This window comes from Hesperophylax consimilis, chromosome 21 (genome assembly GCF_061612785.1).
Source record: "Hesperophylax consimilis isolate HC1 chromosome 21, BYU_Hcon_1.0, whole genome shotgun sequence".
Classification (NCBI taxonomy): domain Eukaryota; kingdom Metazoa; phylum Arthropoda; class Insecta; order Trichoptera; family Limnephilidae; genus Hesperophylax; species Hesperophylax consimilis.
Window position 1 is genome coordinate 10,572,785 of NC_142856.1, and position 19,634 is coordinate 10,592,418.

Below are 19,634 nucleotides of genomic sequence, written 5' to 3' on the forward strand. Positions count from 1 at the left end.
TAAAAATTGCACTCAATAAAAAAAATTACATTACTGTTTCATAAAACCGACAAAAAATGGTTACATATTAATATAAAAAGGGTATATTCATATTATTAAAATTTTATAATATGTACATTCTTTGCAATAAAATGAAGACATTGTTTTTAAAACTCTAATTCAAGAATGTCTTTAAAACACAAGGCACATTTTGTTTCTCGCCATATATCTTGCTCTAAACAAATAATTAACATAACAATATTCAACTTTAAAATCAGTGAAGTCATCTACCTAACACACAACATAACTTTACTACATACAAAGAGTCACTCTTACAAACTTCATAATCATTTTTTCAACCAATTTAAAATATTAAACCAAATGTCTTTTTACGAACTTAAGAACTCCAATCAGAATTGTATAAGGTGGTTTGGTTCGATAGCCCGGTGGGTAGAACGCTCACAGAATAGCGAAAACGGGCTCAGATTCGGTGTTTAAACATTCGTATGTTAAAGGAGTCTGGAACACCCCAACTTTCTGAAAAGATCTGTACTCTAAATCTTAGGGTTTATAGCTTTCTTATTATAACATAATATTATTTGACACCAAGGTTCTGAACTTGTTCTTATTTATGCGTCGCTAGTGCCCGGCAGTTTGCCGAGTTCGGTCCTGATAGCCTGCAGCAGCGGCAGAGCCGGGTCTCTGGGAGACAGTGATGCGGGATCGTGCCCGATTATCCCCGCTCCTGGGCGGCGTTGTGCCCCCGCACTGGTTGACCTGGACTGAAGAAGAAAATGGAATTAAAAGAAACCGGTGAGAAGTGTTGAAAGGCCTAAACGTAGGTGGACATCCTCAGACTCAGGACTGGAGGCATTTCCTAGAATAAATTTAAAGGTGGCCAATAATCTTAACTTAAACAAGGACGGGTTGTTTCACAGAATTTGAACAATTCATCATATTTCAAGTTAAAATTCAAATTCTGTGAAAGTTCTATTCAAGTTTCGTTATTATTTCATCATGGGCTGGATGTTTCACAGTACTAACAGAACTTGAATAGAACTTTCACAAGTGAAAGTTCAACCGCCTCAGAACAGGAAACCCTGTGAATTTTTTTAAATTTACACTTATTTTATTCTTTATCCCTACATCATGTACAAACTTTGGCGTTGAAATTAACAATAACAAAAAAAAAGAAACCTCTTCTAAGTGCTCTATCACCGATCATTATAATAATTAAAAAGTGAAAGTGTACCGTTCCTTTCACATACGGATACAGCTTACTTTGCTACATTGTTTGATATTTTGCACAATATTACTATGTATTTTATGACAACTCAACTATTTAAACAGCTCTGATGCAAAGTTACCAATTTTAATGTCTAAAATCGTTCATTGGAATGGTAAATATATTTGAATTTTGATTGTTTTATTGGGTTAAATGACAAAAGCCTCTCACCATTGGCGCCATGGTGGTGGAGCCCCAGGCAGTTCCTTGTCTCGGTAGGGGAGGGCGTGGAGGCAAGGCAGTCAGAGGACGTTCTGATCTCGCCTCAGATGCGTGCACTCCTACTGGGTAATTTCTGTGAAGTAAAAATCTTCCAATAAAGTACCTATTTGTCTCGTGTAATATATTATTTTATTATTTTTTTCTGGTTTATTTTCCAGAGATTTTCTACCCCGAAACCAGTGGAACCTTGGATATAGCATCCCGATTTCAGGAAGTTGTTAGGCTAGAGGAACTGGGGGGAGGAAGTAGAATGAAAAAGGGAGGACATAGCCTTAGTTCTAGGAGGAATATTGTATTAAATTATTGAAATCAGAATCTTCTGAACAGACATTTTAAAAGGTACAAGGAGGCAACCAAAAGCAAACAATTACCGGAGGTTTTAGAAAATGGCTTATTATAAAATATCGAAAAGAAGTTAAGATTTATAAATGGTTAAATTTTTTAAATAATTTTGTTTTTGAAGCCTGTTTAAATTCAGTCAAATTCTTAATAAGAGTTGAGATTCCAGATGAATACATCTGGAATAGACTTTATTTGTTAAGCTAACTTTATTTTTTTGTAATTTTCTTTATAGGTTTTGCAATGCATTAGTTTTCATACTGTTTTTTTAAAATAAATAAATGACTTAAGTACCTGGGTATAAGCTAATTATAATAATAATTTTAACTAGGATATCAGTGAAAATGTGGTGACTGAGAAGATTGGTGACAGCTTTAAAATAACATTACCTAAGAGTAATTTCATAACACAACTCCCCATCGAATTCCGATGCCTCGCTTCGAAAGCCTAAATACAAATGTAAGTTCCCCATAATATAAACAGAGTATATATAGCACAAAGTTATTGCTCAATCCAATGTTCAAATTTGTTAATTTTATCCACCAATAGCAGGCCTGAAAGGCATTGCGTCACAAGGCATAGAGATGAACTTAACAACCCAACTTGATGTAAACTTGTTGTTCAAGCTTCAAAAAGCTTTTTGCTACAAAATGAAGATCATTCATTTTGTAGCAAAAGATAAGATTTTTATCAATTATTACTTTAATCGATATGCCGCCTCTACGCCATCTGTGAGGTATATTTTTTTTCAATATTCATTAAATTGTTGATGATAGAGTCCGCGATAGCCCCTACTGAAAAATTACTAACTATCTCAAATTCGTGTTTCAAAAATGATCTTCACAACCCACATGAGATGAACTTGCTGGAAGACGAATTTGCTCCGTGCAGATCAAAAAAAAAGGACTACTAATGGGACACTGCCATCTCAGGAGACACATGCAGATATTGATATAGACATAGATTCCAATTCACCTTTGGTGCCAATGTCCTGCCCTGGTGGGAACTAGGCTCAGATACCTGGGGAGACATACAGTAGAACCAGAAGACATAGCCACATACCCAATGACAACCCTGGGGAACTTTATTAAAGGGACTGGGTTGTTGTTAAAGGATTGAGGTAAAATGGGAGATAGCACAATGGGCCTATGGCCTAAGTGCTCACGGGAACTATATGTAAACCGTCTCCGCCCTTATAAAAAAAGGCTAAAAGCAATGCTTCTTCCGATCTTTCGACTGCGAGATAAATATTTTCTTGAACCAATATTTTGGTTTCGGCATTAATTTTAAGTTGGCACGCCCTATCTAGATAATACTTGGTTGATGACTGATGGTGATAACATACCCTTCTTTGGTAGAATGCCTCCTGGCCGTATCTAAGTCCAGTGAACTTGGCATTTGATCAGGTCTGGGCAGATTCTTCACCACCGTCTCTGGTCGGGCGGACCCGGTAGATTTGGGGGTGGTGGCTCCACTGCCAAATAAACTAAAGGCATCGTCCACTAGTTCACTGAAGCGCTGTCGCATCTTAGAGATATTGGCGCCACTGGTCGGGTCTGCCTCGTTTCTGGGGTCCATGTTGCTGTCTGGAATATTAAAAGGAAAATCATTATTGGTAGATGCTAATGAACTGGAATTCATAAAATGGGTTTTCGGCGTTATCCTTTATACCTCTTCCGTAGGTCACCCCCAAGTAGTTTGCTACGTTTGATCAGAGGTGCATGGGTGCAGAGATTTATCTAGGTCTTGGCGGCGGTGCTTCTGCCCATCAGCTACGTGGCGGGCCGGATCGGGAGAAGCCGCTTGCCGCCTCTCCACCGGACTGCACCATAGTGGGAGAGATGGATTCATAGGTCCGTCACTCCTGGACACACTGACCTCCAGATTCCTACCCACCCCTCATACCTTTTTTCTTTCCATATCTTCCTTTTCCTAAAAAAACCCTCCACACCACCTGACAAAGATGACATAGGCCGTGTGGAGTTAATGAAAAAAAAGTAAATAAAACATTGACCCCTTTACTAATAAATGTGTTTTCGTAAAGATTTAAGCACTGAGGATGCCATATATGAATTGACAAAAAATATTTACAAGTCTATCGATAAAAAAAAGAAATGTCTTGCCATATTCCTAGATTTAAGAAAAGCTTTCGACACCGTTAATCATAATTTACTCATTAAAAAAATAACTCGACTGGGCTTCAAAAAAGACACACTAAAACTACTATCAAACTATCTTACAGACAGAACACAAAAAACAAAAATTGGGAATAATTATAGTTCAGAGACACAGATAAAAAACGGAGTTCCGCAGGGAACTGTGCTTGACCCGATTTTATTCTTAATTTATATAAATGATTTATGTAATTTTGTCATCCCTGGTAAAATTGTTTCTTACGCCGATGACACGGCAATAATAGTGGATGGAAATAATTGGACAGAAACTTTTTCGAAAGCAACTGAATGTATTTCACTTGTTTCAAAATGGTTAAAATACAACAAACTTGTCTTAAACTACAGCAAAACATTTTACTTACCTTTTTACAAAAACATAAAAAACAAACCAAAAGACAACCTTAAAATTAGAATCCATAATACAACTTGCAATCACGAAATGTGCTTCCTGTGCAACGAACTCGCTAATTTCAAAAATATAAAATATTTAGGAGTATCAATAGATATTAATCTAAATTGGAAATCACGAGAGATGTGCAAAATGGGTACCCAAAACCATTTGAAATGCAAAATGGAAATGGGTCAAAATTTTTCCATTTGAAAATGCAAAATGCAAAATGGTTTTTAGAAAAGCATTTCAAATGCAAAATGCAAAATACCTATTTTCAAAATGCATTGAAAATGCATTTTGAAACAATTAAAATAATTATAGAATTTTTAAACAATTTTGTCATTTAACCCTCCGTCAGGCACACCTATGGGCGAACCGAAATCGGGCGCACCCGGCCTGAGAGGCCACCAATATATTTTTAGCCCCCACCTTCCACTATATTAATTCTAATACAAAATACTTGTCGGGTAGTCTTTACTAGGATCTATAGAAAGGAATTAAACCAAATATAACACAAAATAACCAGTTTATTAAACACTACCAACCATAAACTAAAATAAACAATTTTCCAAAAACAGTGTTCAAAATAATTGTTCAAACCGAGCTCCATAAAAGTAATAAAAGTTTTAAAGTAATAAAAATTTAAAGGTAAGGTAGGTGGTAGTCTCTACTGACTGCAGCCGTAGCCAGATATGGACGATGAGGTTCCCAAATCAGCAGCCGAAAAACAAGTTTGGCACAGCGCGTTTACGTGGAGTAAACAGATCGGTTGATGACAACCTAAACATTCGTAATTCGTCATCCTCCTAAATCCTGATTCAAACACGCATATTCCACACTTTTGCCTTTTTTGAGGTGTTGTAGGGGATGTGTTTTATTGGAAGTGAGTTTGCAACTGAATCGGCATTCCACTTGTATTCAGACTTCGCCGAGCTAGTTGTCCGATGTCGCTCTCATCGCCTAAATCTTCAACCAAAGCTGGATCTTCAGAAGCATCATCATCGAGAAGAAACGTCACCATATCATCAGCACCATTGCGTTGAGAGAGATCATCTTTTCTAGCCATTTCGGCAGAAACATATGTATATAAAATGCCTAAAACTGAAATTATAATTCAATCGGGTGCACTCTGCCTGAAAGGCCAGGGTCCCATACAGAACTTATTTCTCAAGATACTGATAAACTTCATACAGAACAGGCATAATTGAGTATAATGAACAACTGCAAATAAAAATATCCTGAAAAAGGTCACCTTCGAAATTGTGATGCAATCGGGCGCAGGCGGCCTGTGAAGCTGAGTGTAAGGTGTAAGTGAGCTGCGTAAAGACCGACGACTGAAGACGGGCGCCATGTAAGGTTCCTAAAGTTAGGCGAGTAAAATGAGGGAAGGGCGGGAGGCCGCCTTTGAGAATTGGAGAGGGAAAAAATGTCTTTTGTTGGCCTCTGAGGCCGGCTGCGCCCGACGGAGGGTTAATAATGGACATCAATGTAGAACAAACATATTACATGATGGTAAATCCAAAAACACCACGACTACAGATTATGAAACCACAAAAAATTTGCGCGGGACTAATGTTGCCAACGTAAAAACATAAAAACTGCTATCTAACATTTAATATTACAGCGTCATGGCCATGTTCAGTATTTGAATCAGTATTTTTTGTAATGGTATCACTCAATTGACAAATGTAAATTATCTCTCATAGCGAAGTTGAGGACCGACTGATATTTGGCGCTTATGAAAAAAAGATGAGTGGAGATAGTAGGAAGAATGTTGCAAAAAAGCATTTAAAATGGAAAATGCATTGAGAAAAGCATTTAAAATGCAAAATGCAAAATGGTTTTTAGAAAAGCATTTAAAATGCAAAATACCCATTTTGCATTTCCATTTGAAATGGATTTATTTGAAATAAAGCACATCTCTGGAAATCACATATTAATCAAACCACTTCTAAACTAAGATATCTTACCTACATATTTTATAGACTCAAGGAAATTTTAAATGCTCAAAAATTGAAAATGATCTACTTCTCCCTGGTGCAATCTGCAATCACTTATGGCAAAATAGGATGGGGTGGTGCACCTGATACATTTATTAAGCCCCTACAAATAATTCAAAAACACATAATTAAAGTCATATATAACAAAAATAAAACATTCTCGACCGACCTATTATACAAAGAATCTAAATTATTTAGCATTCGTAAATTATTTATATTACAAACAATGAAATATTTATTTAAAAACAAAAATTATTTCAAAATAAATGAAAACAGAATGAGCAAAAGAACAAATAATATATTTTACACCCCCCAAACAAATACTAAATTAATGCAGACACATAGCAGTTTCATTGGTCCTCGTACATTTAACCTTCTACCACTACAAACTCAAATGATAAATAAAACAATAGAATATGTTAAGGAGGTAAAATTATGGCTGAATGACGCAGATATTGAAACGCTTTTTATATAAATTTATTAATCCTTTCTACAACTCACTTGCTGAAACTTTATAAACTATTGTACATAATGTTTTCTCTTTACTTTTATAATAACTATAAACAAACAAAAAAAAACTTTTTCTACTTATTTATATTATACTTAGGTACTTGAAATATAGTAATGGTTTTATATTACCCACACTCAGGCAGTGCCTTAGTGGGTTTTCATTTCTTGTGTATACAATTTTGGTAATATACAGGGTGTATCGGCACATACCCGACAAACTTTAACCAGCTATTCCTTAGCATATTTGGAGTAAAAAATCTTATGTGCACTTTGCTGTCCGGTAACGTTTTTTTTAATAAAAAATTTACTATTCATTTTTTCACCACATGTCACCACTGTTTTATCCTTTGTCAAAGTTTGAAAACCCATCTGGCAAATATTTTATTCGAATTCCGTTGAATAATGCATGTGTGTACCTATATTGGCGCACTTTTAGCATCACAACGAAATGGCACGGCACCATTCGTCTCATTTTTAACTATTATTATTTAGTGTGTGCGAAAGAGCGAAGACGCTTTTTGACATACTTGCTTATAACAGCTGTTGAACACGAAACGCAAAGCCAATGACAGTGATGTAGTGTGGAAATTTTTTGTTTTTAATTGAAAAAAAAATGCTACCGGACAGCAAAGTGCCCATAACATTTTTTACTCCAAATGTGCTAAGGAATAGCTGGTTAAAGTTTGTCGGGTTAGTGCCGATACACCCTGTATATTATGTTATTATTTACTGTCTATTATTATGTATAATATAAGTAAAGAAATGAAAATAAATAAAGTAAAAAAAAAAAAAAATTTACACAACTGATAAACAATCATTTATGTGGGGTAAACGGTTGTTTATCACTTGTGTAAAATTTAGAAAAAGTTTATTAGTAAGGGGATAAGTGTCTTTCTCATAAGATTCATAGGTACTTAGATACTTGGTGGTAGTAAGTAGATTACCTTTAATTCTCTGTTTATGCATATCCCAGACCATAGGACTCACGACTCCCGGATCCTTGTCCAAGCTGCCCAGCCGAATTAGTCCCGAAGTGTTCTTCATGATGCTCGGCAAGCTCTTCCGCTGCTCTCCCTCCCTTTGGTTGCCACTGTCCCCCTTCCTGGTGACTTTAGTCTGCTGATTGAAGACTGATGGGTCGTGGGGTCGGTGATATGAGTCGGCTCTAGTCTGGTGGACTGGTGAATCCATGTCCAAGTGTCTAACGCAGAGGGGCTCCAACACTTTGGATAGAGGTTCCACTGCATTGTTTCTGAAATGCAAATATAATTTATTTTTATATAATACTGACAATATTTTGTATTTTGTGACATTTTAAAGTGTTTTTACTCTAATAGCCCGTTCCCACATAACGTCGTACGTCTTTTTTAGTTGCCTGAGAACCTCTATGAGTATGTTCACACGTGCCTACATAATAACGTATAGGGAAAAATTATGTGTACATTATTCTGTAGATATTTTAAACAACCTAACTTACATCTAGGAATACATATCAACTGTAAGTTACAAATTGTAATATTTTGTTCAGGAGAACAAATATTAAAAGAAAAGGACTGTTTAATTTAGAGAAATTATATAATATTAGGCGCATATAAAGTACATTGTAAAATATTGTTTGTAATCCATATTTTTCCCATCTAGCCAAAACTGATTTATTTTGTTTAATAATATGCTTATAAATACGCAGTAACTTTAATTACTAACCGACATTTATTAACTTTTGGGTGTTCTGACTCAAAATTTTCGCCATTGCCAGCTGATTCTATTTTCGTAACAACAACTTATTTATTTTGTTTTTTGGCAAAAAAATATTTCTGCAAATTGTACCGTATTACCAGATAATGTATTTATATATTGATAAAATAGCATGAAATTACCATAAGTAATTTCTCTATAATAGCTCAGAGAAATAATATTTTTGATTGCTCAGCCGTATCCATTTGGATACATCGGCGCTCAAGCGATTAAAAGAAGAAAGTTGCCAATAAACAAAATACAAAAAATGGGCAGTACCTACCTGCTTTAGGTGGAAATTTCCTTTCTTTCGTTTAAAAAGACGGGATGTTGTTTTAGAAGTAAAGTAAATGTAATCTCAACACGTTACAACATTCCTTACCTAGGAAAGGACTTGACAGACGGCATGGATAGATAAGACGTAGGGCTGACCACCCCTCGGGGCCGTCGCACAGCCACGCTGCTGCAGGAGGAAGAGGAAGAGGCATGGCTGGTGGCCCCCGGAGAGGCGGGGGAGGGGGGCCCAGATACCAGGAACCTCTGCAGGGAGCCGTCGCCCCGTATATCCTCGGGGCTCACGGCGCGGGGGCTGTAATCTGCTATTCCCACTGGAAAGATTGTTACAACAAAATTTAATGGTGTCGTCTAGACGCAGAGAAACTAGTGCATAAGCCGTTCCCAACTAGTAAGTAAATTAATAAATACTTGAACATTAATAGAAAGGCCCGAATTTATTGACTGAGCAACTGTGTGTGAATTTGTTTATTACATTCCGACTTAAGACGGTTACCATTTTAATGGTTCAGTAAAAATACTCTTTTAAATTCTGAAATTGTTGTGTTTATAAGAGGCGGCTGCAGAAGTGGAAGGTCAATCGAAAAAAAATTAATATGAAATGTTAATACATATTGCTAATGCGTAATGAATATTATAAAAACGCCAATGTATGTAATTAATTTGCCGGTACCCACCTATTGTGAAGCCGGTAGTACAATATTGAATAATTTAAGATTATTTATTTACACATATTACTAATTAATGTTTTTTTTTCCTATTAAAAGTTTTAAACTCAGTCCATTGTTTATCAGTAGACTTAAAAAAAAAACAATGAAAGCAAAAGTACCTATATATTCATTTTATTGCACCCGCAAACGCACTGATAAAAATGATAACTTTTGTTTTTAACCACTTTATTTTTCTCTCTTGTAACATAAACTAATTGTCACTTTATTTGAATACGTTTGTCATGAATCAATTAATTGTTTGCGATTTCTTTCAATATGATATCCACAGAATTTGACATTTTAAATGATTCTGCGCAAATTACGTCAACAATGGATAAACAATTTCGTGAACTAATATTCAAGTTCTAAAACACTAAAAACTTACGACTGACATTTTTTCACATCTCCCTCTAATACCTTAATAATCTTAGGTCGTAGATATCTCTATCTCACCATGGTCATGTCCGAAAATCCCTTTAAAATAAATTTTGTATGATACTAAGCATACGTCAGACATGATAGTGTTTACCTCCTTTGTCTGTATACCAAAGAGAAAGAAAGTAGATAGCTTAGGGACAAAACTTGATGTGACCCACGCTAGGTGCATACAGTAGCTTCTCATTTGGACGCTAGATGGCACTGAAACTCGCTATTACTGTACGAATATGCTATTAAAAATAAATTAATAATCGGGTAGTTTGTTAAATCTTTTATTTATATTAAAACCATTGCAGCATATTTTGGGTGGTCATTGACCAAAAGTCCTCTGTAGACGAGCCGCCACTGGTGTTTATTAATTAAGTTGGTAGGTATTTAAGTAGCTACTTACAAATCTTATGATTTCAGAGGAAATTTGGTTTTGATTTAAGAAAAAAATTAGAAACCTACTTTTTGGGCACAAGGTCTACCAACCGTTCACAAAACTACTAGTTATTACAAATGATTACGTAAACTTTATTTTACCCTTTTGACTGCTTCATTATTTATTTGCTAGTTGGTAATGGTTCATGTGCATTGTGCGGACGAACAGTCTGGACGAAGTTTAATATTTTGGAAATAAACACTGTAACTTTGTGTACACTCAAAAGAGGCAGAGATAATTTGAGAGTAAGTAAAGTCAGAAGGGGGGAAGAGTAGGGAAAGAAGTTCATTAGGTGTCTGGTTAGTCAGATCTGCTCACTAAACATAGTTAACACTATTTTAAGTGTTTTGTATTGAATGCAGGTTTTTAATGATGGAAGACTTAGATTTGCGAAGTGTAAACCCATTAGTGATATTTCCAAGGAAATTTTAAAAGGTACCTTTTTTGGATCGTATTCTTCTGTGCTTAGTTTTATTCTTCTTGTTGACAATAGCATACTCATTCTGCATCTGCTGCTCAAACACCCTCTGTCTCTGCCTCAAGGTGGCATTCATCTGGGACAGATCTGAGCCACTCGATGTACTGAAATTAAAGCCACAATGATGTTATTTATGTATTCCGTTAGTTGGTAGAAATGTATCAACGCCACCTATAAGATGACAATGTTGACACAATTTACACGAGCCTTTAACCCGCAGGAGCCGGCAAGAATATTCAATAAATAAAAATACATTTTTGTAAAGGCCAACATGTAGACAATACCATACTTGATAAAGTTACGTTTTGATTTTTGTGTTTGTGTTGTGAACAAACCCAGCAGAAGTCATATCCAAAGGCAAAATGAATATCTAAGGTCAGCATTGCAATTGCACTGCTTCGTAATGTGCATGGGCACAATTATTCACTACTGCAAATGCAGGGTTCCGGCTCCTAAGGTTTAAACATGTAAGAAGTCCACAATAAACGTCTTATAAAGTAAATTGTCTTTTTATTGATAAACTACAGAGGGAGGATGGGATAAACTAAAACGCAGTGTTGTTAAGTGTTGTAAACAGTGATTCCATCTTTGACAAAAATTAAGGATATAATCTACATATATTATCCATAATATTATGAAGTAAGGTAGTGAAACTAGTTTGTATATATTTAAAGATAAAAGAGTCAATCCCACTGATGGAAAATATGTCAATATCTGAAGCGATTGGATTCAACGGGATTGCTCTCCCCACCAGCGTAGACAAGTTAGCTATGCAGGCTCATGAACATAATCGATTAACTCTGGTCAAGAATAGTAGAGGCATGTGCAAAAGAAAAATTATTATGATTCAGGGACCAACTAGAGCTAGTTGTCGAGAAGGTGGATTGATTGGTGACAACAGTTAACTATTTATGTTCCGTAAATAATGCCGACTTCGTGGTTCATCTGGTTCATTACTTAAACTTTCTATACTCCCTGAGGTAAAGAATTCTTGATTAAAATCATTAATATATGTATGTATAATTTTACCTGGCTGAACTCTCAGCTGAGCTGACCCTGTTAACGAGGTAGTGAGGCCCGCGTACATAACGGCGTGCCGGGCTGACGTAACGCTCCTCAGTCACCTGCGTGCCTTTCTGCTTCCCCGGTGACACCACGCTCACCAACTGAAATAACATATTACAAAATATTTATTTTTTTAGAACAAAAGCGCAGTTGAGTAGTAAAACAAGAATATCATAAAAATAGGTTGAGTGACATTAAAAAACTCTTAGGTGTGTTTATTGTTTTTCTATAGTTTCAATAATACATGGAAAAATAAAGTATGTATTTTTTGTACCAAAACTACCCATATCCTCCTTTAATCAAGTATCCCTATGACTACAAATAGAGGATACACCATCACATCGACCACGCAGCAATATTTTGTAAAATATGCCTTCGTCATGTGCAATCAGAAGAATCACCTTATATGGTGATCGACTGAAGAGCAACAAGAGCTATCGCAAAAATCATGCCCATAAAAGGAATGATTAACTTCAGAAGAGGGGGAGAGATGAAACAGGGGTAGCGGTAACACACAGCGGGACTGTACTTGAGTTATGGAGAACTCCTCACTTCAGTGCGGAGAGCCGTGGACTTCAGGTGGGAGAGCAAACGAGCCGCCGTCCGCTGTGTGGGTAGTTATTACCCACAAGGCGGAATGCAGATTTACTGTAGAGGGTTGAACGACGTGATGATGACACGAGAGAAGCAACACAAACGTCCCACATCAGTGTACAGTGATGCAGAGCAGTAAGCACTTTTAAATATATGGTACCTCTAACAAAGTTATAAAACAGAGCCAGTAACTTCCAGCGTACAATTGTTCCATACAATAATTTTAAGCTAATTTAGTAATATTATGCATAACCTTGTTGTAAAGTAAATGGTATATCAGTATAACTGTATAAAGTGTTTTCATTTTGATGGTTCCTTGAGAGATGACCTGAACCCCCAGGTAAGTGTTTTATAAATGTAAAAAACTGTTTCTCGTTATATTTGAACAAAATACATGCTAAATAAAAAGAAAAGTAATATTTCTAGTGTCATAACCAAGCCCATGCAGTGATCAAGTTTCGTACCGGTAGATTATGCGTATTTCCTATGGCCCAGTCTATATATTATATAGGCACGCCTATAAGGCCGGCATAAGGTATCATACTGCACCTAAAGGGTATGCTGGCGTTTTAGGTGGTATTACAAGCACCAAAGTATTGTGTCCAGGGATGAATCTAGTATGAAATTAATTGAGCTATCTACCCATGCTGGAAGAACTAGGCAGTCTGCCTAGAAGGTATCATTAGTTACTTTGGATTTGTCGCTCTCCAAACTGAGAACTCAAACCTGGAGATGCTCGTAAAGTGTTCGGCGGGAGAAGCAGACGAAGATCACCGATGTGTTGGAGCGATCAAGTACCACAGATGTCCGGAAACATCTGAGTTTGTGGCTCTCTATGCGGCACAGAACCGTACAGGAATCAAGGAACCTGGTTCATCAGTGAAGCGACGACAAAAGTAGAGATTAAAATACAGAAGAAATGGACTTAAGACGTGCATTCATACTTTCCCATCCTTTTCCCCCTGGTATGCCATATTCTCCTTGCCCGTGGTGTTGTTCTCAGTACGACTGGCCTCACGCAGTACCCGACTGCTCCCCGAGCCCTTGCGGCGCCCCCCAAGGTGGCAGGCCAGGAAGGCGGCGGCAACCAGCAGCAGGATACAGGCCAGGATGATGCCGCCCACGATGAGCCACGTGTCCTGCATGCTGCTAGCGCGGGCGGCCCCATTCAGGTGCTCGGGTAACTTGAGATACGCTGAAAATAAGTTAAAAACAATTATGTTTATTACTGATGGCTTGCGGTATACAGGATGTTGAGACATCGCATCCCCATACACAGCATCCCCAAAGATGACATAGGCCCTGAGGGAAATTATTTTCTTCAGGGCCTCCTGTGTGGAGTAAATATAAAAAAAAATAAAAAAAATACCTAAAATTAGTGTTATTAGTGTAGCAGAAATTAGTGATTTTTTTATCTTCATTTGTGCTGAGACATAAATTTGTCCATCTATAAGATGGTTCCATGATAACTCAACACAGTGACAATTCAACACACTTTTAAAAAGTGATATAAAGTCATTAGAAACGATGAAAATTTTTTTTTTTTTAACCTATTCTACTTAACCCAGTTAATAAAGTTTTTGTTTCATCACTTTCCATGACTTTATATAACTTTATAAAGATGTGATGAATTATCATTGTGATGATTTATCCGGTCACCCTTTAAGATATATGAATGAATATACATGGTGTCCGGGAACTCGTAGTACAAGCTAAAAACTAGTGAATCTAAATCAAATAGAGAACTGAGCATTTCGATATATATACACTGGACTCCCTTTTTACACATTGGATACGTTTTACGCAATACTGTGTAAAAAAATGTATACTAAAATTAGATTCGTAACAAAATTTATTCACTATCACTATCAGATAATAGATGAATACGTTTACGAACATTTGATATGACATCGGACATCGTGTAGATGTGGCAACAGAAAATATATAAAAAAGCTTACGCTCTGCTTTGGTGGTGATGGGATATCCAAGTTCAGCTACAACTTCTGAATCAGCCAACAGCTTCATATCCTTAGCCGCTGTTCTTGCCGGCACCGGTCTTCCTCCCACCGACACCCAGTAGACCACCTTCAACTCTTCGCTGCCCTCCTAAAACATTACAACTATAATTTACTGCTCATTGTTATAAAAATTCTAGCATATGAATCAAATATTAAAGTAATAACCATCATATTGCAAATATTAGTATTATGCATAGCACTCATTCAAATAATGGTTTTAATATACATAGTTCATTCAGCGTGTTTTACACAAAGTACTCGCTACTTTAAATCTCTAACTAAAAATAATTATTATATTACCTTTGTGATATTCTGCAAGAAGACCTCAACCATGGGCTGGCCATTTTTAGAAGTATCTCTCTTCACCACTTCACTGGATACATTTGCTTCAGTGCTTCTATTGCTGGCCAAACCATCGGGTGACTTCTCCCAACCCTCGGCTAAACGCTTAACTCTCAGCACACTAGACGGTGTTGATTCCAAATACTTGGTAACATACTCAAACGAAATGTCCACGGAATAATCTAGATCGCTGTTTGTCGATATCGAACTGTCTTCAATGTCTTCGAAGATTTCTTCTTCTTGAGGTGAAGTACTGAACTCAGTGTTTAAACCTATGTTACTAGTGGTCGTATAGATATTGAAATGATTATCACTTTTGTTATGAGTTTCGATGCTAGAATTATTGTTTTCATCGAAATGATGCGCCGATATTTGATGTTTCTTTCTTGTTCCTGGAGGTGGTGTGGGTATTATTCCTAAGTGCCTTTCTTGCTGCCTGTAATAAGAAATGTATATTTTATCCTTTTTGGAAATGTATTTCATACTAACGACTACTAACGTTGTAACAGTTATATTTGCCTCGCCTGCAAGATAGAACTATTACGTTTATCTCTGCTGGCTGGCATCACCAACACTAAGCTGTTAACGTTGTCGCTGTCGTAAACTAAAGGAAGACGACTTAAACGCTAGAGAGATGGGTTTTCGCCGGCAACGTGAACTTCAGTTTCAAGCGGGCAAGCAGCCGGAGAAGACATTCTGAAAGGACTGGACGTGGGATCTCGGACGGAAACGGTTGCGTTAGTTAGTTTCACTTTTATTTGACTGGACACTGTCTTCTTAAAATTACTACTAAATTTTGTAGAGATTAATCATCTCCGCATGGCGCCCTATACTTTATCACAGGTTAGTTAATCTCCTGGTATTTTATGTCACTTTTGCGAATTCATAATGTTACATCTTAAATTCCTAGCTGCTAGCGTTCTTCGACCTGGCACACGGCCTTGAGTTATTATAATCGTTTATTAATATTATTGAGTCTCATGATTCTAATTATTAATTAATAAATATTGTTAACTTTAAATTTTTTTATTCTTTAACAATGCAATCCTGTCTTATAGAAAACCTAATCTGGTTTTGTCATCTCATTGTTTGGTAATTATCTTTTATTACAATTACTTTGTTAATTTTTGTAATTTTTGCTTTGCTCTCAAATTACGTTACTATGGCCCCAACGTGTCATTTTCTAATAGAAAAATTTCTTCCATGTTACAACTTTAGTGGCCAAATTCATGTAAAAATGAAAAAAAAAACTTCTAAAAACAATACATACTAAGTTATAATGAACATTTCCACATTTTCAGCAACCTCAAAGTATACAAAGTAGATTGGTAATCTATAAAAAAATGTATATACAATAGGATACTTGGTGGTATTTTTAATTTTTAGCGATTTATAGATTAAATCTTCGATTGAATTTTAGATATTGTATTTTACAAGAATTTGGCCGCTATTGTGTGGGTCCATTGGTTCATTTATTTTTACATAAATTTAATTAACTAATGTGATTAAAGTGCTGAATATTTATAGGTGCTCCATATAACAACTTGGTAACTATATAAAAAATATCATCCTGTTTGAAGTTTGTTTCTGGAGCCATCAAACAAGGCAGGTATCTAATATTGACCAAACATCACATGGGAAGTACTTTAGTAAGGAGTGGATGTAGGGCACTTGGTTTGGGAAGTATCAAAATAACTACTCAAATATTGAAGCAGTCTTTTGAGTTGTTTGATATGTCAAATATGTAGGACAAGATGATTGATTTTTGAGCTTACTTAAGTGCTCTTTAAAATATTACTCAAACTTTGGTTTGAATTATATTATCATTGTCTCAGTATCGTCCTGGTAAGAGACCATTTTGTTTAGTAGCTAGATCTGAATAGCCAGATACATCCAAACCTTCCTCTTTCCAGTCATACTTCCTTAAGCTTCACAATATTGGTAGATACTCTTAGTATCGCCCTAGTAAAATACCACCATTCAGAATCGAAACGTGATTACATGATTGAAATTGTGACCAGATCTAAATATCCCGGTAATTTCCAACCTTCCTCTACCCCATTTCCTATCCCTCCCCACTTACACTTAACTTCACAACATTCCCAATTTGCCGATGCCATAGTGCCACTGGCTGCGAGCAGTTAGAACTCTCACATGGTTAACAAATACATACAACCTCAAAATTGATTAAATTAAATTTGACTAAATATACCTATACCTACAGTTAATAGATCCATTGAAGAAGCAGTAGACTAAAACTTACTTAACTTAAAATTAAAAATAGTGATATTATAGACCTCTCTGGGTATTCTCGCATAGATTTTGCTCTGCAGGTAAAGTGACAATGAAATACAGTCATCTGTGCAGCAGCTGGATTCATCTGAATTATATTGTTTGACAAAAGAGGGCACCACTATTCCTGTTTGGTGGATTAAAGACTAAAAGATTTAAATATGTTTGTCACAAAAAAGTGACAGTACTTTTAGAAGTACAAGGTGTTAATTCAATTTTATTCTAAATTCTACTCTCTTGACAGCTGGTCGTGACAGATCATTATTTCATGATGCGAATGAATGTGTTATTGTGCTGATTGCCGTCCGCTGCCGAATTTGGAGATTAAGGAATCGCTGCTAATCTCAATGCGAGTGATATATTTGGTGAGTTCTCTGTTTTTTTTTTGTATTTGGTGGCTGGATGACAATTTGTTACCTTTCCTGCAGAGTGAATTTTGTAATCAACCCATTTTTTTCATAGGTAATTAATTATTCCCTGATGGTCTGTGTGGCTTACAAGCCAGATCATCACCATCCGTTTTGATTCCTCTTTCTTATAAACATCGTATTTTTTTTAGTTTACTACTTATTACATTTCATTGAAGACCTGGTTGTATTACATATAGTCATTTACAATTTAATTGACAACCCTGTCATCATCGCCACTATAAAATTCCGTTTTCCGGGTAGGAACACAAGACAAAATGCAACATTCTTCTGCAATACATACACATCCAACTATCAGACACACTCACTAACCAATAGGATGCATGATCTGGACAACAATTTTGAGGGTACTATTGAAATATTTACTGACTTTTGTTATAGAAATAATCATAATCCATACTTGGCTGAAATCTACAATTTAAAGTAGCGTAGGTGATGTAGTTTTAGTTATTTGTCTTATAGTATTGTTTTAGTTCCTATTTTACATTATGTTACGTGTTTTAATAATATTGTTTCATTTTTATTTTATCCATAGAATAAAGAATAACACAAGAAGCGCCTTGTGGGCGTGTTTCGTGATCCTATTATAGGGCTAAACGGGGCCTATATTTCCATACAAAACTCTGTTTATTACGAAAATTCAAATGGGATGCCGATATACAATTTCAGGTAAGTTTCAATTTCAGTAAGAGACAGACCGCGTGCTAAACGATCTAGAACCAAAAGGTACTAAGTCGATGGCACATTTGTTTCCATTCAAATTTATACGAACATTTTTTGCATTTCTCAATGACTAAAGAAAATACGTTATTCTCCATTCAATGGCATTTCTAAACATCATTTTCAAAAACTTTCTGTATATTTTTCGTTACTTCATTAAGTCTGTTCTTATAATCTATGCCTAACACACCTTACAATCAATATCAGATAAGTCTGAGCTGAGGGGACTGTAACAGAAATAGAGATTATAACGGATCTCTCAGCGGCAGGACTAACCAAAACATATTTTCCATTAATTGTTCAGTTTACTAAATGCATATTGGAGAAAATTAAATCAAATTGTTAATTACGTATTCTTTCCTTCTGCTGTGTGTAAGATATCTAATGCTACGTATACATACGCGAGCCGAACTGCCGAACTGAAACTCAACTTATACGCGAAACGCCGCTTGCAGATGCTTCATTCCTTTCCCTAATTCGTGGCTCGGTTCGCGTTTAAGTTCGCAAATGTATACGTACCATAAGATATCTGAGTTATTTTCATTTAGGTGTTTTTATGTTTTTTTCTACATGTACGAGTAACATGAATTTTATGTGGAAACTTCACTAATTAATGTAAAATGTAATTATTTATATAAAATTGTAAAACTGTTTCTCCAATAAACTAAAATAAAATAAAAAAATTATAAAACCAAGCCAAACAAAATAATAATAGGTAAATATGTGTTTTAACCTCAAAAACGCCTTCCTATACAGGTTGGCCAGCCTGGAGTCCAGGTCTGGCAGGGCGGGGGCCGTGGGGGCCCGCAGCACAGTGAGCAGCCAGTAGCGCTGGTCGGGTGGAGGCAGGCCAGCGCCAGGGCCCGCCCCCGTGGGGTTGATGGAGCCCGCGGGGCCCGGGGAGATGGGGCACTCGGTGACGCAGTCTTCTTCTTCTTCTGATGAGGATGGGGGGCGCTGGGAAGGGAGAAAATAAAATATGCTGTATGAACTTTAAAACTAATTTATAAACACACTTTTATAGAAAATGCCATCGAGTGTTGAAGAGAGCATCCTTACAAGCTATAGGTACAAATATAATGTTGAAATTTAGGAAGATAGGAAAGACCAGGGATCGTCGCCAGATTCCAATCTGGGGGTGGGGAGGATGTTTAATTTTTTATGGCGCTTACGGGAAGGAGCAAGGAAGTACACGTC

At 36.3% G+C, this 19,634-nt stretch overlaps 1 protein-coding gene across 1 annotated transcript in view; it reads right to left on the reverse strand.

Annotated features, from left to right (window-relative positions):
- Positions 1-608: 608 nt before the first annotated feature.
- Positions 609-19,634, reverse strand: part of LOC149413607 (uncharacterized) — a 30,345-nt gene continuing 11,319 nt past the window's right edge. Inside the window, exons 4-14 of the mRNA XM_089644435.1 lie at positions 19,171-19,394; positions 14,956-15,433; positions 14,596-14,743; positions 13,582-13,832; positions 12,008-12,144; positions 10,940-11,082; positions 9,017-9,242; positions 7,823-8,152; positions 3,171-3,392; positions 1,436-1,559; positions 609-761 (exon numbers count right to left, since the gene is read on the reverse strand). Coding sequence (XP_089500561.1) covers positions 609-761; positions 1,436-1,559; positions 3,171-3,392; positions 7,823-8,152; positions 9,017-9,242; positions 10,940-11,082; positions 12,008-12,144; positions 13,582-13,832; positions 14,596-14,743; positions 14,956-15,433; positions 19,171-19,394 — 2,436 coding nt within the window. The remainder of the gene's footprint in view (positions 762-1,435; positions 1,560-3,170; positions 3,393-7,822; positions 8,153-9,016; positions 9,243-10,939; positions 11,083-12,007; positions 12,145-13,581; positions 13,833-14,595; positions 14,744-14,955; positions 15,434-19,170; positions 19,395-19,634) is intronic.